Below are 24023 nucleotides of genomic sequence, written 5' to 3'. Positions count from 1 at the left end.
AATATATGGTCCCAGGGTGATAATCAGATAATTTAGTGGGATTGGTGTCTTGACAATTTTGTGTAGTGTGTTGAAGATATCACACCAATAAGAGGAGCGGTTTGGGCAGGAGAAGAACATGTGTTCTTCATTTCCAGGGGATAAGTTGCAGGACCAGCAGGTATCTGATTCTTTAAGTTTTAATCTGAAAAGTTTGGCAGGGGTCCAGTATAGATAATGAGCAGCAAAAAATCTTGTTTGGGTTAGTGAGGGAATTAATTTGTTCTGAGTTAGGTGCAAGCCTGTTTTTGACCATGCCTCATCACTAAGGGGGTTAGTTTGTTAGAGGAGAAAAGGAAGACCATTTGTGGGATAGTGGAGGGTGGCGTGGAGCCATGGTGGAAGAAAGTAGTTTGTAAATTCTAGAAGCTGCACGCCCTTTTGTGATGACCATTTGCAGACTCTGAGTTAGCAAAGAATCATGTCAAGGCCCCAGTTTGGAGATTTTAGCTTTGATTTGAAGGAACTCACAGAAGTCAGTGTTTGAGAGGTCGTGTTTGTTATAGCTGGGAGAATGAGAGTGGTTCTGAGTTTGCAGACAAGTCCTCTATGGTTCAGATCCCTTTTGAGACCCGTGTTGCGGCAATGGTCACAGAGTTAGGTGCTTGTACTTTTTTTTCTTTTCTGTGCCATAGAGATACAGAGGTGAATTTGTGAATATTGGTAGACAAAACCGAGTCTATTTTCATCAAGGACGTACTAGTATTTTTAGAGGTCTTCAGGGAGTGACTATAAGGATGGGATGACATCATCAGAGACGATAGTAGTGAGAAAGGATGACAAATGGAGGACTCTGTCCCAAGCCAGATAGTTTTTTTTGTGGATTGGCTTCAAACCATTGTGCACCCTGGGTTGCTAGGCATGAGGTTTGGTAGATGCTCCCCCCCGTCCCCCTATTTAGAATGTGTTCAGTTTTTAGGCTAATTCTGTTTTTTTTGTTTTCCCAGAGGAACTGTGAGACAAGTTTATCAATTTTAAGAAAAAAGTCTTGAGAGACACGCTTGGGGAGCACACTTGATATAAAGTTAAAGTTAATCAGAGGGGACACCATCATTTTGATGGTTTCAATCCTGCCCCAGCATAATATATTTTTGGGCAACCATGTTGCTAATAGGTCTTTCAGTTTGGCGATGATTTTGTTTTAGTTAATGGTGATAGATTCAGACATGTCGCAGAACCATATTCCAAGGTACTTAATAGATGATTTCCATTTGAATTTGGAGGAGCCAACTGTGGAAGGGTTGCAGTGAACATTTAAGGGAAGAATTTCGGTTTTCTCTTTGTTCAGGGAGTAGCCTGATGAGTGGGAAAAACAGTCAATGATGTTAAAGATTTCCATTATGGCTTCAGTAGGGTAAGCTGTTTTGCATGGAATAACGCTGAACGTGATACCAGGAATAGTAGTTGAGTTATTAACAATTGTCAGTAAAGGTTCAATAGCTAGTAAGAATAGTAGGGGAGATAGGGGGCAGCCTTGGCGAGTTCCTCATCTCAAGGGGAATATTTAGGCTAGGGAGCGGTTGATCCTTATTCTAGCTGAAGGCTTCGAGTAAAGGGCCATTCCCCTCCTAGGTTTTGTCTTTGAAGGACGGCTTCGAGATATGGCCAGGAGACCTTGTCGAAGGACTTCTCGGCATCTAAGGCTATGGCGGCCGCTAGAAAGGGGGGGGGAGGGGGGGGAGGGGAGGGGAGTGGCCTAGAGACTTTTTCAATGACACAGGAAAAAAGACAGCTATTGTCGCTAGCTAGGTGTCCCTTAATAAAGCCAGATTGGGTGGGGTGGACTAGTTTAGGGATCAGAGGTGCAAGGCGGTTGGCAAGGATTTTAGCATAGATCTTCGCTTCCATAGTTATGAGGGATCTAGGCCTGAAGTTTTTGGAATCTGAATGGTCTTTACCTTTTTTTTTTTAGTATAACCACAATGGTGGCTTCAGATGCTGAGCCAAACACTGAGCCAGAGGTTGAAAAATAGGATAGGGTTGAATGTACGGTATCCATGATAGTGTGCAAGAAAGTTTTTTAAAAACTCAATAGCTATGCCATCCGGGCCTGGAGCTTTACCAGATGGAATATTTCTAATAGTGATGGAGATTACCTCTGTAGAGATCGGTTATGAGATAGAATCTTGGTCACAATTAGACCATTGTTTAATCGGTAGGGTTGGTAGAAAATCTAGACAGGCTTTTCGAGGGGTGATGATAATAGGAGTGTATAATTGCCTCAGTTGAAGTAAGTATCTTACTCTGCTTGTCTTTAATCATTTCGATAAGGGCAGGGTTGCGTTTAAACTTCAAGTAGACTGCTAGGGATTTTCCTGCTTTATTTAGGAAGAATAATTTCTTTCCCTTTTGTGCATAGACCCATAAGTGTGCATGTCTGCTAATTATGGAGTTGAACTCATATTTGAGGCATTTGAGGGACGTCATAATGGAAGGCTCATTAGAGCTACTATAAGTAATTCCCATAGATTTAATTTTAGCTACTAGTTGGTCCAGGGGTGATTTTATTGTTTTGCTTTTATGAGCCATACAGCTTATGGCGAGTCCTCTGAAGTGGCATTTCAGAGAGTCCCAAAGAGTTATTGGGGAGGAGACCGATCCCTTATTTATTGGATAAACTGGGATATTTCTTTATGGAGTTCCTCAGTTGTGTTTGGGTCTCTAGAATTTCTAAATTCATGCACAAGATTTCATTTCAAAGGGGGTGGTAAGATTTAAGGAAAGGGTAAATGAAATAGCTGCATAATCTGAAATTGTGATGGTTCTATGGAGGTGGAGCAGGTGTACTGGAGGAGGGATTGGCCAACAAGAATATAATCTATCCTATAATCTATCCTGGAGAAGGAGTTGTGTGGAGAGGAGAAGAATGTGAAGTCATTGCCGGTGGGGTTGTGTAGTTCCAGACATCTGATAATTTGTGGGCTGGTCACAGGGTGTGCATTGCTTTATGTGCTTTAGGGTTTCTGTATTTAAAGGCAGAATGTCCGTCAAGTAGGGGGTCGGGTCCATCGGAAGGTTAAATTCACAGCCAAGTATGATCCGGGAATTGGGTGGGAGGTGAGCGATTTTAGCTAATAAGTTGTACCAAAATTTACTGTTGTCAATTGTAGGGGCATATATGTTCACTGCATAGAGTTCAGAGTCATTGTTCTGCAGCAGGGTTATTAGCCATCTGACGTTGTTGTCTGGTTCTGGTAAGATAATCGAGAGGCCAGAGTTTCTGGAGATCATAGTGATCACTCCATTTTTCTTATTGATTGAAGCAGAGAAGGTAATGTCCGAAACCCATCCTGGGCGGAAGGAGAGGATCTGCTTATAGACGATTTTTGTTTTTTGGAGGAAGATTAAATGACCCTTGAGGGAGTGGCAGTAATTGAAGAATTTGCTGCGCTTGGCAGGGTGGTTGAGACCTTTTGCATTAAGGGAAAACACTTTAAATGTATTAATGGTTTGGTCAGTCATTTATAAGCCATATATATATATCTGGTGAGGGTATTATTGTGGGTAGTTATTCTGTACCACATAATCACTGAGGGTTTTTGGGGTTGCATGACTATGTAAGTATCATGGGGGATACTCAGGGGTACTAAGGAGGAGAGCCATGGAGAGAAAAAAATCTTTCAAATGCAAAAGTAAGTCTCAAAAAGACAAGGTACAACGTATAGGAGAGTGGATGTTGATAACAAGAGGTAACAAATGGGGCAGTAAATAGGGCACAAGGCTGACACAACGGTAATTACTAATACTGAAATAGTATGAGGCCCTAAGGGATTATGTGAAGGTGATTAAAAGCCTCGAAAGGCAAATACATTGGATGTGAGCCGGTGAGTGGACGAGCATCATGTCACGATGGTATGAGACGATAAGCCTGGTATAATAGCTTAATTTGGGGAGAGGGAGAGAGTCTCGTCACAATGAGGTTGCTGGGTGTTCTAGAGTGTATTCTGACTAGCGATGTGTAGCTGTGGTCGCTGTGAAGATCTTGCGATCTAGATGTACTATTCATGACCTGAAGTTCCCAGATCTAGAGTAATGGGCTGGGTCCTGTGTGAGGAGTGATATGGGGGTCATGTATGAGGATTGAACTTTAGGAGACTTATGAAGTTCTGATGTAAGTAAACTAACTATATCTGATGCCGCGCTCTGCCCCTGCCCCCTGTCAGATGATGGGGTTGTAGTACACGTTTATCTGGGTTAGCCATGGGAAACTTATGAGAGTGAGTGACAAACTAGCGGAATATAGCAAGCATTTCAAAACCTTGGAACCGGCCACGAGACAGATCAGGCAGAAGGCATAATTAGTTCTTTGAGGCTTCCATAGCCTCCTGTGGGATCTATGAAGATTCTTGCCCTGGTAGCTTGAAAGTCAAATAGGGTAAGTGAATTTGAGAGTTATTGTGGTGTGGATATCAGAGACTCCTCCTTCTGAGATTCTGTGTTGTTGTCAAGAAAGCTTCTTAGTTCCGTTGGGTCTGTGAACACATGTGTTTTGCCTTGGTAACTGATTTTGAACTTGGATGAGCCAACAAAAGAGTGGTGGATGCCCCTGTCCGTTAGAGGTTTCATCAGGGCTAATAAGCCTTTCCTTTTTACGACAGTTTCTAGCATAGTCTTGAGATAGGTTGATCTCGACTTCCTGCCAGGAGATTGATCAGACTTTTCATATGTGATAAGATGAATTTGGTATGTTGGTAGTGCACTGGTCGAAAGATCAGAGGCGTGGTGTGGATGAGTTCTTTGGTTTAAAGGTTGGAGCCCTGTTAGGGTGTTCAAGTTCAATGTTTGTGTTGAATGTGATACCTAGGGTAGTTGGGATCCATGATTTAAGGAAGGTGATGACTGAGGGCTTTGGTCTGCCAGAAGAAACAGAGGATAAAGTTTCTGAGGTTTTCCCTTCTCTTGCGGTCTCGTAGCTCAGTGATTTCACACTTCAAAGTGGAGACTGCATTGTCGTTTTTGAGGTGGTGTTTGGATTGGGCTGATAGGTGATCTTCTGACATGCTTATCCAGCTCTCAGCGTTTGATATTCTCAAGTTTAGCTCCTTGAGGTCTCTTTTCATTGCAGCAACTTTTGTTTGAAGTAGGTCCGTGTTAGTTTTTGTGCTCTGGGCGATGTCATGCAATTTAATTTCTTGAGAATTGTTTCTAGAATTGAATGATTTTCTTGCTTGTCTTTGGTAGGAGATTCCAGGATTGAGGCTTCGTGTTTAGTTCTTTTTAGGCCTATTTTCCTAGCTTTTTCTTTAGAGAATTTGTGATCCTTTTGTTCCGCCATAGTACCTAGGAGGACCTAACTGGCTGAAGTTGGATAAAGTGTTCTGCGTAACAGTAATCTGGAGTATGATGAAAATCAACAGTGCAGTCGAGTGGACTGTTTATCGCTTTTAGAGATCCCAGTGAGGCTTGGAAGAGGGGCAGGAGGAAGTGGATGGAGGCTCCTGGTCAGGGCACCAGGTAAAATTCCAGCCCTGTGGCTAGCAAGAGTGGGTAGAATGTTATAAACAAAACCCTAACGGCACTCTAGTACTGTGGATCAGCATAGGATGCTGTTGATGAAAGCACTATAGTGTCAAAGGTTTGCAGCGGGTGTTATGGGTTTCCTATGGTTGATCAGCGTGTTTATCTGATTTTTATTCTAGAACAGATTACACTCTTCGCTCTGATTTTCAGTCTGGCCTTCACTTCACCACAAACTCTTCACTCTGGCCTACACTTTAAATCACTCCAGGACCGTGTAGTTGGACGCGTGAGTGACCTCAGGACCGACAGAGTGTAGGGTTATTCCAGGAGTACACTCATAGGTAAGGTAAGTACCTGGGGTGCAGGGTCTGTGCACTGACGATGTGCACAGGGAACACCAGCAAAGATGTAGGACAAACCACGCAGCTGTGTATCCCTCCTGAATTAGTTTCTCTTTATGGGCAATGACAGTGAGCAATTAGAAATAATTCCTCATGGATGGTCGGGTTGTACGGGGAATATGATGTGCCAGGGGAGACTGAGGGGTCCTCCTACATTAATGTCGCAGTGGCATTAGAAAGTCATCAGAGGGAATGCTGGTGCGCCATATAAGACCAGTAAAATGTTGTGCTCACCATTAAAGGGTGCTGTGGGGATCTTGATTTCCTGGTATATTTCGCGTCTCGTAGCAGGCGAGTGGTCCGATGTCCAGCTTCAAAGTGAGGCAAGACACGGCCTCTAGATACTGTGTCGAAGGTCAGGCACCGCAAATATCTTTGTGCGTGCGGCACGGGGCACTGAGTTCGTTCTCTTGCCGTCAGAGCCTTTTGGAGAACCAGATGGGGACTGCTGAGTTGTTGATGCACGGAATCTGACCCGAGCAATATCAGTAAGGTAAATGAGAGATGGTTAGAGGAACTACCCGTTGCACTGTAGATCGCCGCCGCCATTATGTAGTTATGACCCAGCGCGGATCGCAGTAGCCACTCTCCGGCGAATTCAAGATCCCCTGCTAGGGTCCGAAAATAGGGTGCGCTGGGGTGCCGGTAGGAGGTTCCCATTAGATGGTGGTCATTATACCGGGGTGAGAGGAAGTATCTAGACGGTGTGCCGCACACACCGTTTTCTTCGGTCGGGTCTCAGGTTGTGCTAGTTACCCAGCCCTTCTGGGGCTGCAGGAGACTCTGCTGGGCAGGAGACTCTGCTGGGCTTAATATAGTTCCACTGAAACGCCAATGTGAGATTCTACACGGTGTTGACGGAGGTCAGTGTAGGGCCTGCAATTGGGGTTCATACTGTGATGGTCTTGGAGGAGCTGAAAAGGGAGCCGCCATCTTGCGCAGTCACAACCCACATCATTTCTAACATCAGCTTTGACAAACCTGAGGTATTTGCAATGTGCTGGATGGATTGGGATGTGAAAGTAGGTGTCCTTTAAGTCTAGTGCTAACAAAGTAGCCTTGCTGGGGAACTGGGACCACATCTCAGAGGGTGACCATATGGAAATGCTCTGACAGGATGTAATGATTTAAGGGCCTCAGACCCAAGATGGGCCACAGTGAGCCATCTTTTTTGGGGATGAGAAAGCACAGGGAGTATACTCCTGCTCCTTGATGTTGAAGAGGGATGGGCTCTATAGCTCCTTTGAGCAAGAGTGTTTGCTCTTCATGTTTGAACAGGTTTTCATGTCCCACAGAGAGTTTGTGTTTGTGAGGTGGAATGTTTGGAGGTGTGGTGATGAGCTCTAGTCAATAACCATGTTTAATAATGTCTAACACCCACTGATCTGATGTTATGGATCGCCTGGTGGGGGGAAATTGTTCTAATTCACCCCCGATAGGTGTTAAATGATCGGGCGAAGGAGAAGGGAGTCAAGGCTTAGTGAGAAAGCACTTTTGCCACGACTTCTGGAGTTGTTGCCCTTGTAATAGCTTTGTGAAGGGGAGCTCTGAGTTTATGCTCAATATGAGAAAGAAGAGGCATAGGAAGATGCTGCTTGTGAGCCTGCCCTACATGAAGAGAAGAAAAAGGGGCAGGAAGTGGGGGTTTGGAGTGCATCAATGGATTTAGCAACATTCATATCCTTTTTCATCTTTTCTAATGCTTGGTCAACTTGCAGACCAAACAGGTGATTCTTGTCAAAAGGGATGTTTAAGGGTGTTTGCTGCACTTCTGGCTTGAAGCCAGATACACGCAGCCAAGCATGTCTGTGCAGCAACACAATGGTATTGATACCCCTGGCAGCTGTATCCGCGGAATCTAGGGCACACCTACTGGAGTTATTAGAAACAAGTTTGCCTCCTATACTATTTCCTGCCTCCTTTTTTATGCTCCTCTGGGAGGTACTGGAGGAGTTCCAGTGGGCGCGATCATACTGGACTATTAGACCTCGTGTATTTGCGATTTGCCGGTGATTAGCATGTGCACCGCTACTCGTTTCCATGAAGCATCAATTAGCTTAGACTCTATCAAGAGGTGAAGTGTCACCTTTGGTTTGTGAATTAGCACTCTTACGGGTATTGGACACAACCAATGAATCAGTGGAAGTTGCTCTCGGATGTAAAGAGTCTGAGGGTGTGGCTCTGTAATTTTAGTCGACCCCGGGAATGATAGTGCATGCTTGCGCAGGATTTTTAAAGATGTCGCCAGTGTGACGCAGCATGCATTTTAACACAGGGTACACATTGGGTAGCCCTATGTGTACTGGATCGGGTTTCAAAGAGGAAATTCTATTCTAAAGTGTTTTTATGGAGCAGGACCTGGTGGTAGGCTGCAGCCCTGCTTATGATTCCCTGATATGAGGTGGTGTCATCAGGAGGCGATGGTTTGGAAGGGTACACATTTGGATCAGTATCCCCCAGGGAATCAACGTCAAATTCTGGCGAGGAATCTGTGGGCTGGGGTCACCCTCTTACCCCCTATTCCCCATGCCCACATATGAAGGAATGCAGGGATCCCTGTGAAGTAATATCTAGGAGATCATAATGAGAATGAGGTGGAGAGAGGGTAGGTGGTGAAATGGAAGGTTGAGGTGGTGGTGGTGGTGGTAGTGGTTGTGAAGAAGTAGGTGGAGGAGGGTGCAAGGGACTCGTAGCCTTGTCTGTCTTTCTCTTTTTAACAGGCACCAGTAAGTCTGCTTCTCCAAAGGAAGGTTGGTGCTTTGATGGAGGTGGTGCCGATACCACAGTCTTGGCTAAGATGCGGCCAATCTGAGGCTGTATATGCAGCTGTTTATAGAGTGGATCGAGCTGTTTCTGCATTGTCTGAAGGATTGGTTCTGGAGGCGATTTTGATGCTGGTTTAGAAGCTTTCAGTGCCGAAAGAGGTTTTGGTGCCAAAGTGGTCACAGCTGAAGTAGCTGGAGCCGAATTTGATGAGGGTCGGCTCACTGCGGAATCCGATGGCTTCGGCTGTGCCTTCGCTGTAGAGCCTGAGGACGGGGCATCCGTAGCAGATGTTCGGTGCTGACAATGTCCTGCTGGCAGTGGTGTCCCAGCAGCTATATGTTCGGTCAGAACCGAATGCTTTTTAGGTGGTAGGGCAGGGACGTTAGTACTCATGGTACCCTCAAACCTGGTGGGAGGACCTGCATCTGAAGGTTGATCTTTAAGTCGGAGTCTTCTACAGAAAAAGCCTCTTCTTTGGCTGCAAAGGCCTCATGGAGTTCTTCCTCCTCTACATCATATTGACCCTAGTTGTCGGGTGTTTCTTCAACCTTCCTACGCTGCATCTCCCTGCGATGTGCCCTTCGATCCTGTAAGGTTTTCTTCAACTGAAACGATCCGCAGGCCTTGTAGTCTTTTCCCTGTAATTGGGAGACAAGCACAGGTTGCAAACCCGATGAAGGTCGGTCTCAAGTACTTAGCGCAGTACCTCTGGCAGAAACGGAATGGAATCTTTTCCATCAGAGGGGCATTCCAAGTCAAAGTGGACAAGGTAGAAAGATAGGCCTGGCAGGTCAAGGCCCGAAGGCCACAGCTGGAGCGCGTCGATCCAACGAGCGATAATTTCCTACATTTTCTTAACAAAAACACAGGAACACATTCGATAACACCACCAATGAGGGTAAAGGTGGATTACGAACAAAAAGGAGTCTGAAATGGTGTAGAACCAGAGCACAACAATACACGTCTAAACCGGACGGTGGAATGAAAATCTAACAATGGAGACAATGGCCATTCGCATTATCACTAAGATGAGGAGTCACTTCCCCTTCTGACTCAAAAGACTTCCTCAGAGAAAAACAACTTGCACATATCCGGAGCCAACACTAGATGGCAGGTGTATGCAAAGCATGTGTATCTAACAGCCACACATGCCTTGATCTAGGTGTGGATCCTACTCTAGCGCTGGTAATGTCTATTCTGGCATTGATGTGCAGGGGACCAGTGCATATTTTGGCACCGTACTCTAAATCAGCACAGCCAAGGTCCTCCCAATTCACTGAAGAAAGCTTGTGTCACCTAAGGTTGCAACTGTCCTTCGTGATCTGCTAAGTGTTGATGGGTGAGTTTGTCTGCGCTAGCATTCAAACATCCTGCCAGGAAGATTACTTGATGATCTACCCATTTCCAGAGGCAAAGGGCCTCCAGGCACAGGGTCTGCGACCCTACAATGCCTCGCTTGTTGCAGTACTCAATGGCATTGGTGTTGCCCATAAACACCTGCACCAGCCTCCCCGTGATAGATGGATGGAAGGCTCTCCATGCCAAGTGGATGGCCGTCAGCTCCAGAAGGTTGATATGGAGCTGAGACCATGTCCAAATTGGCTTCAATGAAAAGAAGCATTTGAGAAGGATTCATGTGTGATTCTGGCATGCTCATAGTGAACCCCAAGGATTTCAGAAGATTTGCCATAATCCGGAGGTGGGTGACGAATGTCTGGAATGAGCCCGCCTTCAGCAGCCCATCGTTGAGGTAAGTTAAGAGTGGACCCCTTAACCTCTGAAAGTGTGCTGTAACCACTGCCATCACTTTTGTTAATGACCGAGGGGTGCTGGTGAGTAGCAGGAGTAACAACATTGACCCAAAGAGATTTGTACTTCCTGCCATAAAACGGACAAATGGTCCTCCGTCAGTCGTTCTGCAGATGGATCAAGGTGTGGTGGAGCGGCCAGGACTGTTAGGATGTATCCTCTCTGGACAATCTGCAGGAAACACTTGTCCTATGTTATAGACTGTCAACCTGGTAAAAATTATTGGATCCTGCTTCAATCTGTGCAGCTGTGCTTTGCTAAGGGTACTCTAAAGGGTTTTGGCAAGTGGGCAGTGGGGATAGGGAGCAGTAGACTGACTGGCATGCTGTCCTGACCGCAGGATCGATGGGTTCCACATCCTCTGCCACAAAGGCTAGGAACCCTGCTGACGGTGAAGTGGCTGTCTGTATGGGATACCTCAGCCAGAAGTGCAGAAAGGTCAAAAGGGGGGGGGGGATGTGCTTGGCGTGGCAGAGCACTGAAGACCATGGGCTACAAACTGTGAAGGCCTTACTGGTAGAGTATGTGCCAACCAAAATTGGGAGGAAACAAAGGACCAAACACAATTCAACAGTATTAAACATGAATGAGACCCATGCTAGGCAACAACATTATCAGCTCTGCATGCTGCGCATGGACCAGGATAAAACATTCCTTACCAAACAGGGAATCTGACAAGAAAGCAAGAAGGCAGCAGCATCCTTTAACAGTTGCTTCTGATCACGCACCTCATCAAGGCTGGATTCAGGGAACCTTACTCCTATAGAAGGGAAAGACGAAAACTGATCACCACTAGCAAGAAGAAATTCACCATTTGGGATAAGCAACCCCTTCCCTTCAGCACACTTATCACCATCACTTAACCACCTAACCTATTACTATCCCTGAGATTATATCAACTCACAGAGGGAGTGGTCGTATGCTAAGCTACTGAGTCTTAATTCTTTCATGTCTCACTCACTTCTTCTCTGACTTGTCCTGAAATTAAAGTATAGCCGAGAAGAAGTTTTGGAATGACACATGAACATCTTGCCAAGATATTAGAATGGGTCCACCTGTTAAAGATGTTGAGATACAAGTCTTGTAGGGATCCTTAAAAGTGGTGCCCACCTGAGATATCTTTGTAAGACTGGTGTGATAGCACAGTTGCCTCCAAGATCTATTGCTACAGAATCTTTAAAATATACAAATAGTGGCCTTTTGTTCGCTCACACTTCACACTATTGGCTATTTGGTTTATTATTCTGTCTCCTTTTGAGTGTTTGCTTTGAAATGTCTGAGAATAGTTTACATCTCAAGAGTATATTAAATGATCACATATGAAATTCTGTGACTTACAGAGGCATTCTGTACTGAAAATAATCCCTTTTGTTCTGTTTTAAGAGCAGCAGGCATTTTAAATGATTCAATAAGCCCCAGGTGAAACTTCCATTACACCAGCGTAATATCTTCTAGCACTACATGTGCACAATTCTCTAAATTACGCTACTGCACCACAGTAAGGAAGTTCATGCAGTTCACTGCAAAAATGTAGTGCAGGAAAAACATGAAGGGATAGAACACGAGTGACTACTGTTTGCAGCGCTTGGGATTCTTTGAGCTATGTTTTAGCATGAAATGGATACTAACATTCAAAATACACACATTTTGCACTAAAATAAAGCGCTAAATGCCGGTTCTTCATTTTGCATATTTTTTTCTAAAACTTCATGTAATTAGGCAAATACAAATTACAAAAATTTTGCATAGCCCTCATTTTAACAAGGATTTGAAATTTAAGCCAAATTGTAGGCTTTGGCAAGGCTTGCTTAAACAGGCACAGAACACACTAAACCCCAATTATCCAGTCTATGTGATCATCTATAATAGGGTGCATTAGTCTGTAATCACCAGTTCAGATATACAATGGTTAATGACCAAGGCTCTTAAGTGACAAGCGACTGTCTTATGATCAATTGTTTGCCTGGCTTGGCATAAAAGGTAAGCAGAAACAAACAGTCAATCCTATGTGCCCACCATCCATCCCATCTTTAGGTAACTAGCTGCATTCATTATAAGTACTCCCCCTGGACTTCCATATTTAATTTGATGAAGTGCTTTGGTGATAAAGTATTGAAATCCTGTCAGAATTATCTCTTCAAATTCCCAAATCTCTTGAATACGGATTACATATGGGTTAATAAAAGCTGCGTCCCTGTTGATGATTCTTCTTTGAAAACCCGGTACATTCCAAGAAATCAAACTCATTGTGGCCCCATAAAACCATCTACCACAATAAATCATGATTTGACTTTCTTTGCAGAAAAATGTCTTCTTGAGCATGGTGGCAATACTGCTGCTACACAGCCACAGCCCTCAGACATTTCCTGTCCAACCTGCACATCTCAGTAGACTTTCAAATGGGCCTCTAGCAGACTGCAGGTATTAGCTGAGCCTGGAGTGTGTTTCAGGAAACATCCAAGTAAGTAAATATGCTGTCCTGTTACTTATTAGCTTGGTGTTAAGTGTGAATGGAATAATTTGTCTATGCTGTCTCCATGAATTACCAAGTGACTGGTAGGTTCTCTTGATTGTCCAGCTTTCTAAATATTTTTCATCACCTCAATGCCAAAAGCACAAAATGCAATACAACATGAACAAGTTACTACAGTATCAAATTCAGTGGTCCTGAAGGAAATAAGCATAATGATCTTCTGTGGGCCCAAAATAGAGTCAAAATGTAATTGCAGTAAAATCCTGTATTCTGTTTTAAAAAACAACTGCTTAACTGACTTTGATAACATTTAATGATTGTCAAGGATTGTAGCAAAAGCCAATAAAATGACTTATAATCAGCCAACATCGGAGATGCTTCTCTGACTCCAGGTGACTTGTCTGAAGCTACAAATGTTCTTGTGTACTTACAATATGGATAAATTAATACAAGCTATTAGGACTCTTTCTGTTTCTCTCCAAACATAACCCTCATATGGTCATACATGCAAAGAGCCCCTTATAGGCTCAGTTATCAACACTATTGCATGGAGCAGACTGTAAGCCAACAGTGCACACTGAATGTATTCGGGGCACCAACTAGGACTCAATTCTATGGTTGTCATCTCTTTCCCATACTCTCCGTTTCAATTCTGTACTACTCCACACTATTCAGAAGAGAACATAACAAACAATTTTAATAATTTAACAACAGAAAGGATTCCTGTGCTAATGAGCAGACCAGGTGAGAAGATGTCTGGGTTGAAGCGGATGTCGAAGGAAGTTTCACTGATGGAGCCCACAGCCTTACAAGCATTCTGGATGACCTCTCTGCTCTTGGGATCCACTGAGAGGAAATAAGAAAAAAATGTATTTTACAAATCAACCCCATGAGCACTTTGTTAAAATAAATGATGTATATGACTTCAGTTAATAGCAGAAGGTGAGGATAAAATGGTGGTTAACAGAAATGCAGGAGGTAGTTATGCTCATGGAAGGGAACAAGATCATAAGAGTGACATGCAAAATAGATATCACAGCCCACTGGAATCTGAAGCATGTGCATACAAACAAAAACTTTTTGGGTAATCCTTTTATAATGTTCCAGAGTAAATCATAAATAGGTACATTATAGCTAATTTTCAATCCAGTAAACATGTAATTTAGTAAAGCACATTTATGGTTAAAAACTCGTCACATACATGAGGTAAGCTTCATGTTATTACTTTTCATACTCACCACACAAATTAATAGCTAACGTTCTAGTCACCTGGATGCTATAAGTGAAAGGCCCTCTCACCCCTAACCAAACATGGGCACCTTGCGGCATAGTGTGACAAGACAGAGGCCTGTCCCTTAAAATTACAAAATTAAAATCAGGGTACAGCTGGTACTAGGGACATTTCCTTCCATGTGCCCATTGGGCATCTCTCAAGCAAAACATAAGCACTGACTATGCAACTCTCTACCACTACTGTGATGGTTTTCTGAAGGTGGGTGTGTCCTGCTCATCTGCCATTACTAGATTTTACTTATAGTTTGAAAGGGGTCGGTGGAGGAATGAGCACTTCAGGCCTCTGTTTTTGCTGAAGCTACGAGAAAAATATTAACATTTGGGGGGGAAACACCTGACGAAAATACCCTAATGTAATAGTTTTCAAATACTGGTATGTTTCGTATGTTGCATATCTGATGGCATGTTTCTTTGGAGATGGCAGTAAATTCTAAAAAAATAAATACATTTGAAGTCCTTGTGAACTATTGTAATCTGATTCCAAACATTTCGGATGCCATCCAAAAGTGCAGAGAAAGCTCCCTCCAAAAATTATTATTTAAGTGTCATTTGAAGAAATACCCAAACTGTGGAAGTGGTGTAATTACCAAGGGTGGGAGGCCTGCATATTAATTTTCAAAGCATACCTACACCAAAAACACATTTCTGAAGTTAAATGATGCGAGCCTTCAAAACTGCGTCATTTAAAATCCACAGCAGCACAAATAAATGTCAGGTGGGTTATGATGATGAATCTTTACAGGATTTGTGCCCCCAAAGACACCTAGACTTTGGGTCAGTAGACCTGGGCACCACATATCTAAATGTAAGCCTGCAGGATGCATGTACTGACCTCCAAATGGCAGACTCACAGATCTTTGCAAAATTATTATGTTTTTTTAACCCTCTTAGCAACTGTTCATAGTATGTAGTGCTTTGGAGACTCCTGCCATCTATTGTTGGGTTCGGACAATAGAAGTTGTTTTTCTTCGACGAAGAGCCATGGGATGTAAAGTGACTGTTCCCTTAGTCAACTCCACTCTTAGACTGTTTTCCGTACAGTGGGGTAAGGATGAGAAGGAAGTGGAGTGTCGACATACACGGTCATTGCTCACTTCTGGGGAGGTGGAAGGGTGCATGTGAATATACAGTACTACGCGTGAAGAAGACATGCTTATAGGGTAACATATTCCATTCGCAGAAGGTGTTGATGTAGGTACCCATGGTTTGTACTATCAAGTAGTATCCTCTATGCAGTGGCTAGTGGCCAGATGAAGTAGAAGTTTGAAACAAACTTCTTAATGCTGTTTGACCAACCATAGCTTCTTGGTGCACTAATATGTCCAGACAGTAATATTTTGTGAATGTGTGTGGTGGTGACCATGCCGTTGTCTTACATAGGTCAGATAAGGAGATGTTACCCAAGAATTACATGGTGGTCCCTTCTTATGCACAGAGTGTGCCCTAGAGTGTACTGAGAGGACTCTCTTTACCTTAGAGTAACAGGTTTGAATGCATCTATTGTGCAATAGCCATGGAAACAGCCTGACCAATACAGTTTTCGTATAAGCAACAAAAAAGTTGGAGTGCTCTTATGGAAGGATTGTGTTCTGTCAATATAATACGAGTACTCTTTTCATGCCTAGTGTGTGCAACATCCTCTACACAACTGAAACATGTCACGGGAAGAAAACTGGCAACTCGGCAGACTGATTCAAGTGGAAATGAGAAACCACTTTTGGTAACTACTTTGGATTAGTCCCGAACAGTACTCAGTTTCTATGTACCTGAATAAAGGGCTCCTGGATAGTGAGTGCCTGTAATTCGCTAACAAGTCTTAAAGCCACCAAGAAAGCTACTTTCAATGAAAGGATCTGGAAATTAGCTAAATGCAGGGGTTGAAAAGGTGCTCCCATGAGCCTAGCGAGAACCACACTCAATTTCCAAACAGGAGCTGAAGGCATTCTTGGTGGCAAAACGCTTTTAAGACCCTCCATAAAAGCTTTAATTACCTGAACCCTAAAAAGGGAAGAGTGATCCCTGTATTGCATGTATTTGGTTACTGCTGACAGGTTGAGGAATATACAGGTTTATGCCAATCGTGCCTTTTATAAATGTAAAAGGTAGAACATGATAGATGAGAGGTGCTCTGCTGGGAGCTATATGTTGTGATAAACTGGCCTGTGCTAAATCTGTTGTGTGGAGTAGACTGCAGAAGAGAATGTGTGCCTCCTGCATTTGTATGTAGTACACTGCTGTCAAGCTGTTTGCATTTGTAAGGACCACCTTACCCCGGATAACTGTACTCAATACTGAGTGCCAGGGAATTGGACAACAGCGCAACATAGCTGATGTGCCTGTTCTGTTTTAGAGGAGTTCATGTACCTTTCACAGTTAAGTCTCCAAGATCTGTGGCCAATCATATGAGTGATGCGTTGAAAAAGATTCTAAGAAAGGGCTGCCTAAAAATAAGTAGTTGGTGTTCCACCAATGCAGATAGTGCTGGCCTGTATCAACAATAAATCGTCTCCCTTTGTGTTCATTGACTGGCGAGGGATTGTTAGCAGGGGTGCATGTGCAGTCTGGCATTTGGGGCAATTGCTATACCATAATGCCATCATCCCATGTGTTTTAATTACAGTTCTTGCAGGTAGTGGGTGAAAAGAGTGAAAATCAGGCAGCAGCTGTTGAAATGCCATTACCCACTGTTGGTCTGGGTAAGCTTTCCGCATATCCCCTTGTGTTCATGGGCTCATGAAAGGTTTGTTGTTGCCTCTGGTTTATTTTTGGCTGCGAACCTTGCCCTGAATGCTCTTCTTGGGTAACGTCTAGGAAAACTAACCCTTGAGGTGCTTGTTTGTAAGGCCCTCATTGATATACAATATCCGAGTACTCTATTTTCTACAACGCTTCATCCACCTGGGGAACAAAAACATTGAATGGAATGTCAAGGAGGTAAGCATACCTTTGTCATCTAGTGCACATTGGATAATGGCTTTGAAGACTACTTTCCCCTATGCAAAAAGCTTCTTGTAGGCCTCTGGGAGATGTTGCATTTGTGTCTCCATCTTTTATCAATGGTATCTATCATATCTTGATAGCAACGTCACAGAGTTTGTGATGCAGCACTGCGTGGTGGCATCCACCACAACTAATTTCCCTGTTCCATGCCGTGTCGATGAGTTTGCTTTCTTTATCTGGGGGTGGGGCAACCCTGGCAGCCTGTGCAGATGCCGCCTTTCTAGCTGTATGCACCACCAGAGGGTATTGGGTAACTTGTCCTCAGGGTTCTTCAGGAGAGGCCATGTACTTCTTTTTGATGTGGGGTGTAACTACCCTGGCCCTGACATGGTCTTTAAAGCTGTCAGAGGCGGACTTCAGCATGTCCTTTAGCATGGGTAAGAACTGAATGCTATATTCGGTGTTACAGCGGGTCTCAATTAGAAAATCGTCTTCATCCTCATGATGTGCATTGCGATGTGGTGGTGTGATCCGTGCTCTGTATTACAGCATGATATACAGTGGCATCATCTGGTGGAGATGGTTTAGCAGGGTAAGGCTCTATGGGCCTGATTACAACTTTGGAGGAGGTGTTAATCTGTCCCAAATGTGACGGATATACCACCAGCCGTATTACGAGTTCCATAGGATATAATGGACTCGTAATACGGCTGGTGGTATATCCATCACTTTACCGCCACTTTTGGGACGGATTAACACCTCCTCCAAAGTTGTAATCAGGCCCTATGTCATGATCTACAGGGGTGTCAACACTGTGGTCCTCTCATGGCTCATCTTTGTAGGAAACTACCCTCTTTTTGGCATGGTTACTCCCACTTTTTGCCTGCTGTCAGTGCGTTTTGACTCAGATCCTGCTAACCAGGACCCCAGTGATTTTGCTATCTCCCTCTAAATTTGGTCACTTAGGACTTTGCACACCCCACAATTGACATACTGGTGCCCCCATATAGGTCCCTAGAATATGGTATTAAGGTAGCTAGGACATTGGGGCACCAGGGGTTACCCATGGGCTGCAGGATGTATTGCACTGCCCATGCTAAATGTGTCTGCAGGCCTGCCATTGCAGCGTGCGTGAAAAGCTGCATGCACCTTTTCACTACAGGTCACTGCACCAGGTCGCTCTAAGTCACGCCTATGGTAGGCCCTGTTAGCCCAGAGGGCAGGGTGCAGGTACCTGGGTGTGTGAGGGCACCCCTGTATGAGCATAGGTGCCCCTATGAAATCCAGCTCCATTACACTGGACTTCCTAAGTACGGGGAGCCATTTTACTGGTGTACTGGGCACCTGTGCCCAGCTACATAATGGTAACCTGGGCATGTTTGGAATCAAACATGTCGGAATCATATCCCAATACAGTTGCCAGAATTGGAAGTAAGATTCCATGCACTTTAGGGGCTCCTTAGAGGACCCCAGCATTGCTCCTACCAGCCTTCTGGAGTTTTCCAGGCAGCCTGCCCTGCTGTTACCCCTCAGACAGCTTTCTGCCCTCCTGCTTCTTTACCAGCTCATGCAGAGGAAGGCAGAACAAATTATTTCCTGTTGAGAGGGAGGTAACTCCCTTGGAAATAGGTGTGACATGGCTTGGGAGTGGTAGCCTTCCTAAGCCACTGGTATCCTTTCAAGGGCACATTTGGTGCCCTCTTTGCCTAAACCAGTTTGCACCAGGTCCAGGGACTGCCGGTCCCTGCTCTGGCGTGAAAGTGGACAAAGGAAAGGGGAGTGACCACTCCACTATCCATCACCACCCCAGGGGTGGTGCCCAGAGATCCTCCAGGTGGCCACTTGATCCAGCCATCTTGGGTGGGTCCTCAGATTCGAGGTGCAAGATTCCAACAGGACTTTTCTGCCTCGTTTACTTCATTTTCTCGCCACTGGTACTGCAACTGGACCCTCCAGGAACCGACAATCTGCAACTTAACTGATGACTCCGCTCTGCAACATTGTTTCTCCAGCTCCTTCCAGCAACTGCAACATTTCCCCGACTGTGCATCCTCTGAGGGCATCGACTCTTCAACCTGCACAAGAAGTTAAAAAAAAATCTCCCTTGGAGTGAAAGAGTCACTTCCCTCCATCCACAGGCACCAACTGCAATGACGATCGGCTGCGTGGATCTTCTTTCTTCCAAAGCTGCATGGATCCTGCATCACAAGTGGTGGTCTGGAGTGGTCCCTTGGTCCCCCCTGGTCCTCTCTACAAGCTGTTCAACTTGGGAGACGGTAAGCCCTTGTCTCTCCCTGTACAACAGTACCCCTCTGTGCACCTGTGACTTTTGCAGCTACCAACGCTTGTTTGTTCCTCCTCCAAGGGGTCGTCAGGCTCTGTGTAGCCCCGGCCTCCATCACTCCTTCCTGCAAAGCAGAGTCTCCTGCCTGCTGCTCCAGCGACGTGGGACTCCTCTTCAGGTGTGCTGAGTGGGCCTCACTGCGACTCATGCCTGATGTCAGTGGGTTGCCTGTGGGGGTTGCCTCCTCTTCTAGTGACTCTCTCAGCTGCTGAGGGTCACCCTGGACTCCTCTCCCTTGGGTCAAGTCCCCAGTACCTTGCTGGTCCTCTGCAGCCTTGCAAACCTTCTTCTCCATCTCTTGCATTTGCCAAGGCTTGTTGGTGGTTTCCCAGCACCATTGACCGACTACATCTCGACCGCCGACTCTGGAACTCCCCTCTTGGGGTTTCTAGTTCCTCCAGCTCTCTTCTACCGATTCTACTTCCTTGGGCGGGGGACTGCCTTTGAGCGATTGCCTTTCACATTCCACCTTTTTAGTATATGGTTTGGCATTCCCCTAAGGCCCTCACTATTTGCTATTGCTCTTACCAATGCCTATTGCGTTCTATGCTATTTATTGATTGCTAATGTGTATATAATAGTGTGTTTACTTCACTCCAGTTGAGGGATTGCCTACTCAGTATTCTAGTATTTGTGTTACTATAATAAAGTCCCTTTATTTTTGTAACACAGTGTGGTTCTTCCATGCTGTGTGACTAAAGTGGTATTGCATAAGCTTTGCATGTCTCCTAGATAAGTCTTGGCTGTTCATCCACAGCTACGTCTAGAGAGCCCTGGCTTCCAAGACTGTCTACACTTCACTTATAGGGGATACCTGGACCTGGTATAAGGTGATAACACCATAGGTGCCCACCACACACCAGGCCAGCTTCCTACAATCCCCTACTCCTGTGGTTCACCTTTGCCATTGGGGCTGCCTGGTTATGAGAAGGAGTGAACAGACCCCTTTGGAGATTCTGGTGGAGGAAGCAGCGGCAGTGGTGAGTCTGGCCTAGGCAGTGGAGAAGGTGGTTTGTGAGGCTGAGGTGAAGGTTGTAGTATAGGTAAGAGTGCAGTGCGGCCATTTGTTTTGGTTTGGTAGGGGGAGGCTGAGGTGGGGTTATCTATTCCTTGTGCTTTTGTGCCCTGGGTGCTGAGGCACACCATATTCGAGTTCTTCTTCAAAAGACAGCTTTCTCTTCCTTTGAATGGGAAGAATCATGGAAACTGGCTTTTGCTGTGGAGTTTTTGCTGATATTCTGCTAGTGTTCAGGTAATTAAAGAAGCGTTTTTGACTCGCAGTAAGGTCCTCCTCTGGTCTTTTGAGAATGTCGGCCTCTGAAGTACTAGAGCTGGATGTTGAAGGGATTTTCGGCCTCAACTTCAGGTCTGATCGTACCAATGATGTTTCCAGCTTCGAAGCTGAAGGTTTGGGGCACTTTAGGCAGGATGAGGTCAGAGATGTACATGGCTGGTGTGACGCTCTGAAACCTCATCTAAGGTCAGACTGGGCCCGAGGGTGGCCGTGGTCCTCTTGTTCAGGGTGGGATGCCCAACTCTTTCAGGAGCAGTGTTCTTCCCTACCACATGGCCACTTGTGATGGTGTGTTTTTCCCCTATGCCCTGGGTCAGTCCTGAGAGACCTTGGCTTCTTCTTTGTAGGCAGCCCCTCCTGCTTTGAGTCCGAACGGTCATGCACTTTGCCAGAGGGCTTTGATGGCACCATTTCGGGGCTGGATGTGTGCTCCTCGAATGGTGTCTCCGAGGGGCTCTGCAATTATTTCTCAAATTAAAGGGGATCCTGTTCCCAGAAGAGGTCTGGAGTGTCCGACAGGGATGTATGCTGCATTCTCGAATGTGCTCAGCATCTCTCTCTCTCTCTCTCTCTCTCTCTCCAGTATCTGAGCGCCTGCATGCACCGGAAGGACAAACAGAAGTTGCAGTTCTGGAGAGAGATATCAGTTATAGACCTTGTGCTGATTGTACCATAGGTATTTAGCTTTGCAATGTGGGCAGAATCAAAAATGTGTCTTCGCCATCTGCCTACATTCTCTGAGGCAGAGTCCTTGGTAATTGAATTATGACCAGTTTGAGTGTTGCCTGTGGAGCTGACTGTGCAAATCCAAGCGAAGGAGATTGTAATTTTAATCTGGGATCGTCAAACCAAAGTAGGGCCCAAAGTCACAGTGAGAAACTATGTCGTTATCAGATCAGTCACTTACCATGACAAATACTCGATGGAAGAAAAAAACAATCTAAAGGAAGAGTTGGACTAAGGGAGAAGTCAATCTATATATCATGGTTCAAAACTTCTTCAAAGAAAATCTACAGCTTCAACCAGGCCTCCACAGGTAGTCAGGTAAATGAGTGCACTATCCACTAAGGGAATCGCAAGTTCTAGGCAGTAACTTCAAGTAAGCTGTGGTGTAAGACACTGCCACGTGGTACCTCAGACAAAGTTCTGGTAACCATACCAGGCTCTATTATAACAGAAACCTCTTGCTACTCTGGGCCAAAACGTAGTGTAAGAGCAAAAGGTCACAGTGGGAGAACTCAATGTGCAAGCTCCAGGGAGAGGTCGAAGATCCTGAGAATAACTCCCGTTTCGAAGGAGCTCACTTACCTTATTGTTCTGCATTTGAAAATCCCAGAACTGCTGCGAAGGTAGGCACCAGAAACACATATTGCTTCAGGATGTTATTAATAATATATACTGAAAGGCAGACACACAAGAGAGATGAAGGCATGGTACAGGATGTCCATGCACCCAATGCAAAAACAACGTAGGCAGAAGATGAGTCAGGGGAAACGGTGGATCAAGTTTGCAAGAAGAGCCCATACACAAGGAATTGAAGCTTTCTAGAAGCCACGCAAACGCCATACATCGAGGGTCCACCTGCTATAGTACAAAAAGCTGGACTAGGAGACTTGGACATTTGGGAAGCAGATCTGTGCTGCAGCCACATTTTGCAGGCTACAAGACTGGAATTGTAAAGCGCAACAGCTCTAGTCTGCCGGCCTCACAACCAACCCCATCATCGAGTAGATTGTATCCACATAACCCCAAAGTATTCTTGTAACCCCAAAGTAAAGTCAGCAAAATCACTGAATTAAACAAGAAAACCACAATGCATGCATATTTACAGGAAAGCAATATTAAGACAAAGTTAAACTGCATTTGAGTTGGCTGATTAAAAGATAATAGAATATACAGAATTACAGAGTAAGTTTGCAATCATGGTTTTTAATAAAGGAGAAAACTGAGATATTAGATTAAATAATGTTAAAGCAATGGTAGTGATTTACACCCGTGATTAATATTCAGCCTTTCATATTAAGCTACCACCCTAAGCTGCAAGCCAAACATGAACTGCTGGCATCATGCTGGTGGAATACCTGTTCCATCTTGAGATGCCAGGTTGTCAGCCAGCTCCTTAACCTGAGCAAGATGTGCCACATTTTCCTCAGCCTTACCATCTTCAGGTTCTGCATCTTTTGTTTTTTCATCCTGTGATCCTTCTACCGAAGGAGTGGTGCCATTCTGCAGAGAATTAGCATTATCCTGTACAGTGGTCTTTTGCTGCATCAGCTGCAAGGCAGCTAGCTTCATGAACATGAGGTACCTACCGAGGAAGACAGAAGACTGTTTTTAAAGACATGTTTTATATGCATTGGCATTGTGTACACACCTGCAAGAAAGAGGCAGGCTAATTTCTCTGTTTTTGAAGATTGTATAGGAAAATGGCCCTTGTAGCAGCTACCCCCCTGCCCCCCACTTTTTGCCTGATACTGATGCTGACTTGACAAAGTGTGCTGGGAGCCTGCTAACCAGGCCCCAGCACCAGTGTTCTTTCACTAAAAATGTACCATTGTTCCCACAATTGGCACACTCCTGGCACACAGATAAGTCCATTGTAAAAGGTACCAGTGGTACCAAGGGCCCTGTGCCCAGGGAAGGTCCCTAATGGCTGCAGCATGTATTGTGCCACCCTAAGGGACCCCTCACCTAAAACATGCACACTATCATTGCAGGTTGTGTGTGTTGGTGGGGAGAAAAAGGCAAAGATGAGTTTCTGACCACCGAGGGTGAGAGCCTTTGTGCTCTCTGAGGCCAGAAACAAAGCCTGCACTGGGTGGAGGTGCTTCGCCGCCCCCCCCCCCCCCCATTGCAGGAACTGTAACACCTAGCAGGGAGCCTCAAAGGCTCAGGCTCCGTGTTACAATGCCCCAGGGCACTCTAGCTCGTGGAGATGCCCAGCGCCCAGACAAAGCCCCAATTTTGCCAGCAAGTCCAGAGGGATAATTAGGAAAAACAAGGAGAAGTCACCACCTCAGCCAGGACCACCCCTAAGGTGTCCAGAGCTGAAGTGCCCTCCTCCTTGCAGAATCCTCCATCTTGGTTTGGAGGACAGGGACTAATAGGGTTAGGAATGTGCCCCCGTCCCCAAAAGGAGTGGGGCACAGGAAGGGTGTAGCCACCGTCAGGGACAGTAGCCATTGGCTACTGCTCTCTGACCCC

General features: G+C 45.1%; 1 protein-coding gene across 4 annotated transcripts in view; it reads right to left on the bottom strand.

Annotated features, from left to right (window-relative positions):
• CLUH (clustered mitochondria homolog) overlaps positions 1–24023 on the bottom strand; it is a 231278-nt gene that overhangs the window by 102139 nt on the left and 105116 nt on the right. For 2 of the 4 annotated variants that reach the window (XM_069227015.1, XM_069227013.1), the window contains exons 11-13: positions 22901–23127; positions 13690–13794; positions 11135–11235 (exon numbers count right to left, since the gene is read on the bottom strand). In XM_069227015.1, coding sequence (XP_069083116.1) covers positions 11135–11235; positions 13690–13794; positions 22901–23127 — 433 coding nt within the window. The remainder of the gene's footprint in view (positions 1–11134; positions 11236–13689; positions 13795–22900; positions 23128–24023) is intronic. The other 2 variants (XM_069227016.1, XM_069227014.1) reach the window with 1 other exon arrangement.

The sequence above is a fragment of the Pleurodeles waltl genome, chromosome 3_2 (genome assembly GCF_031143425.1).
Source record: "Pleurodeles waltl isolate 20211129_DDA chromosome 3_2, aPleWal1.hap1.20221129, whole genome shotgun sequence".
NCBI classification, from domain to species: Eukaryota; Metazoa; Chordata; class Amphibia; order Caudata; family Salamandridae; genus Pleurodeles; species Pleurodeles waltl.
The sequence above is the reverse complement of the archived record's forward strand: the minus strand, read 5'-3'. Positions and strand labels throughout refer to the sequence as shown.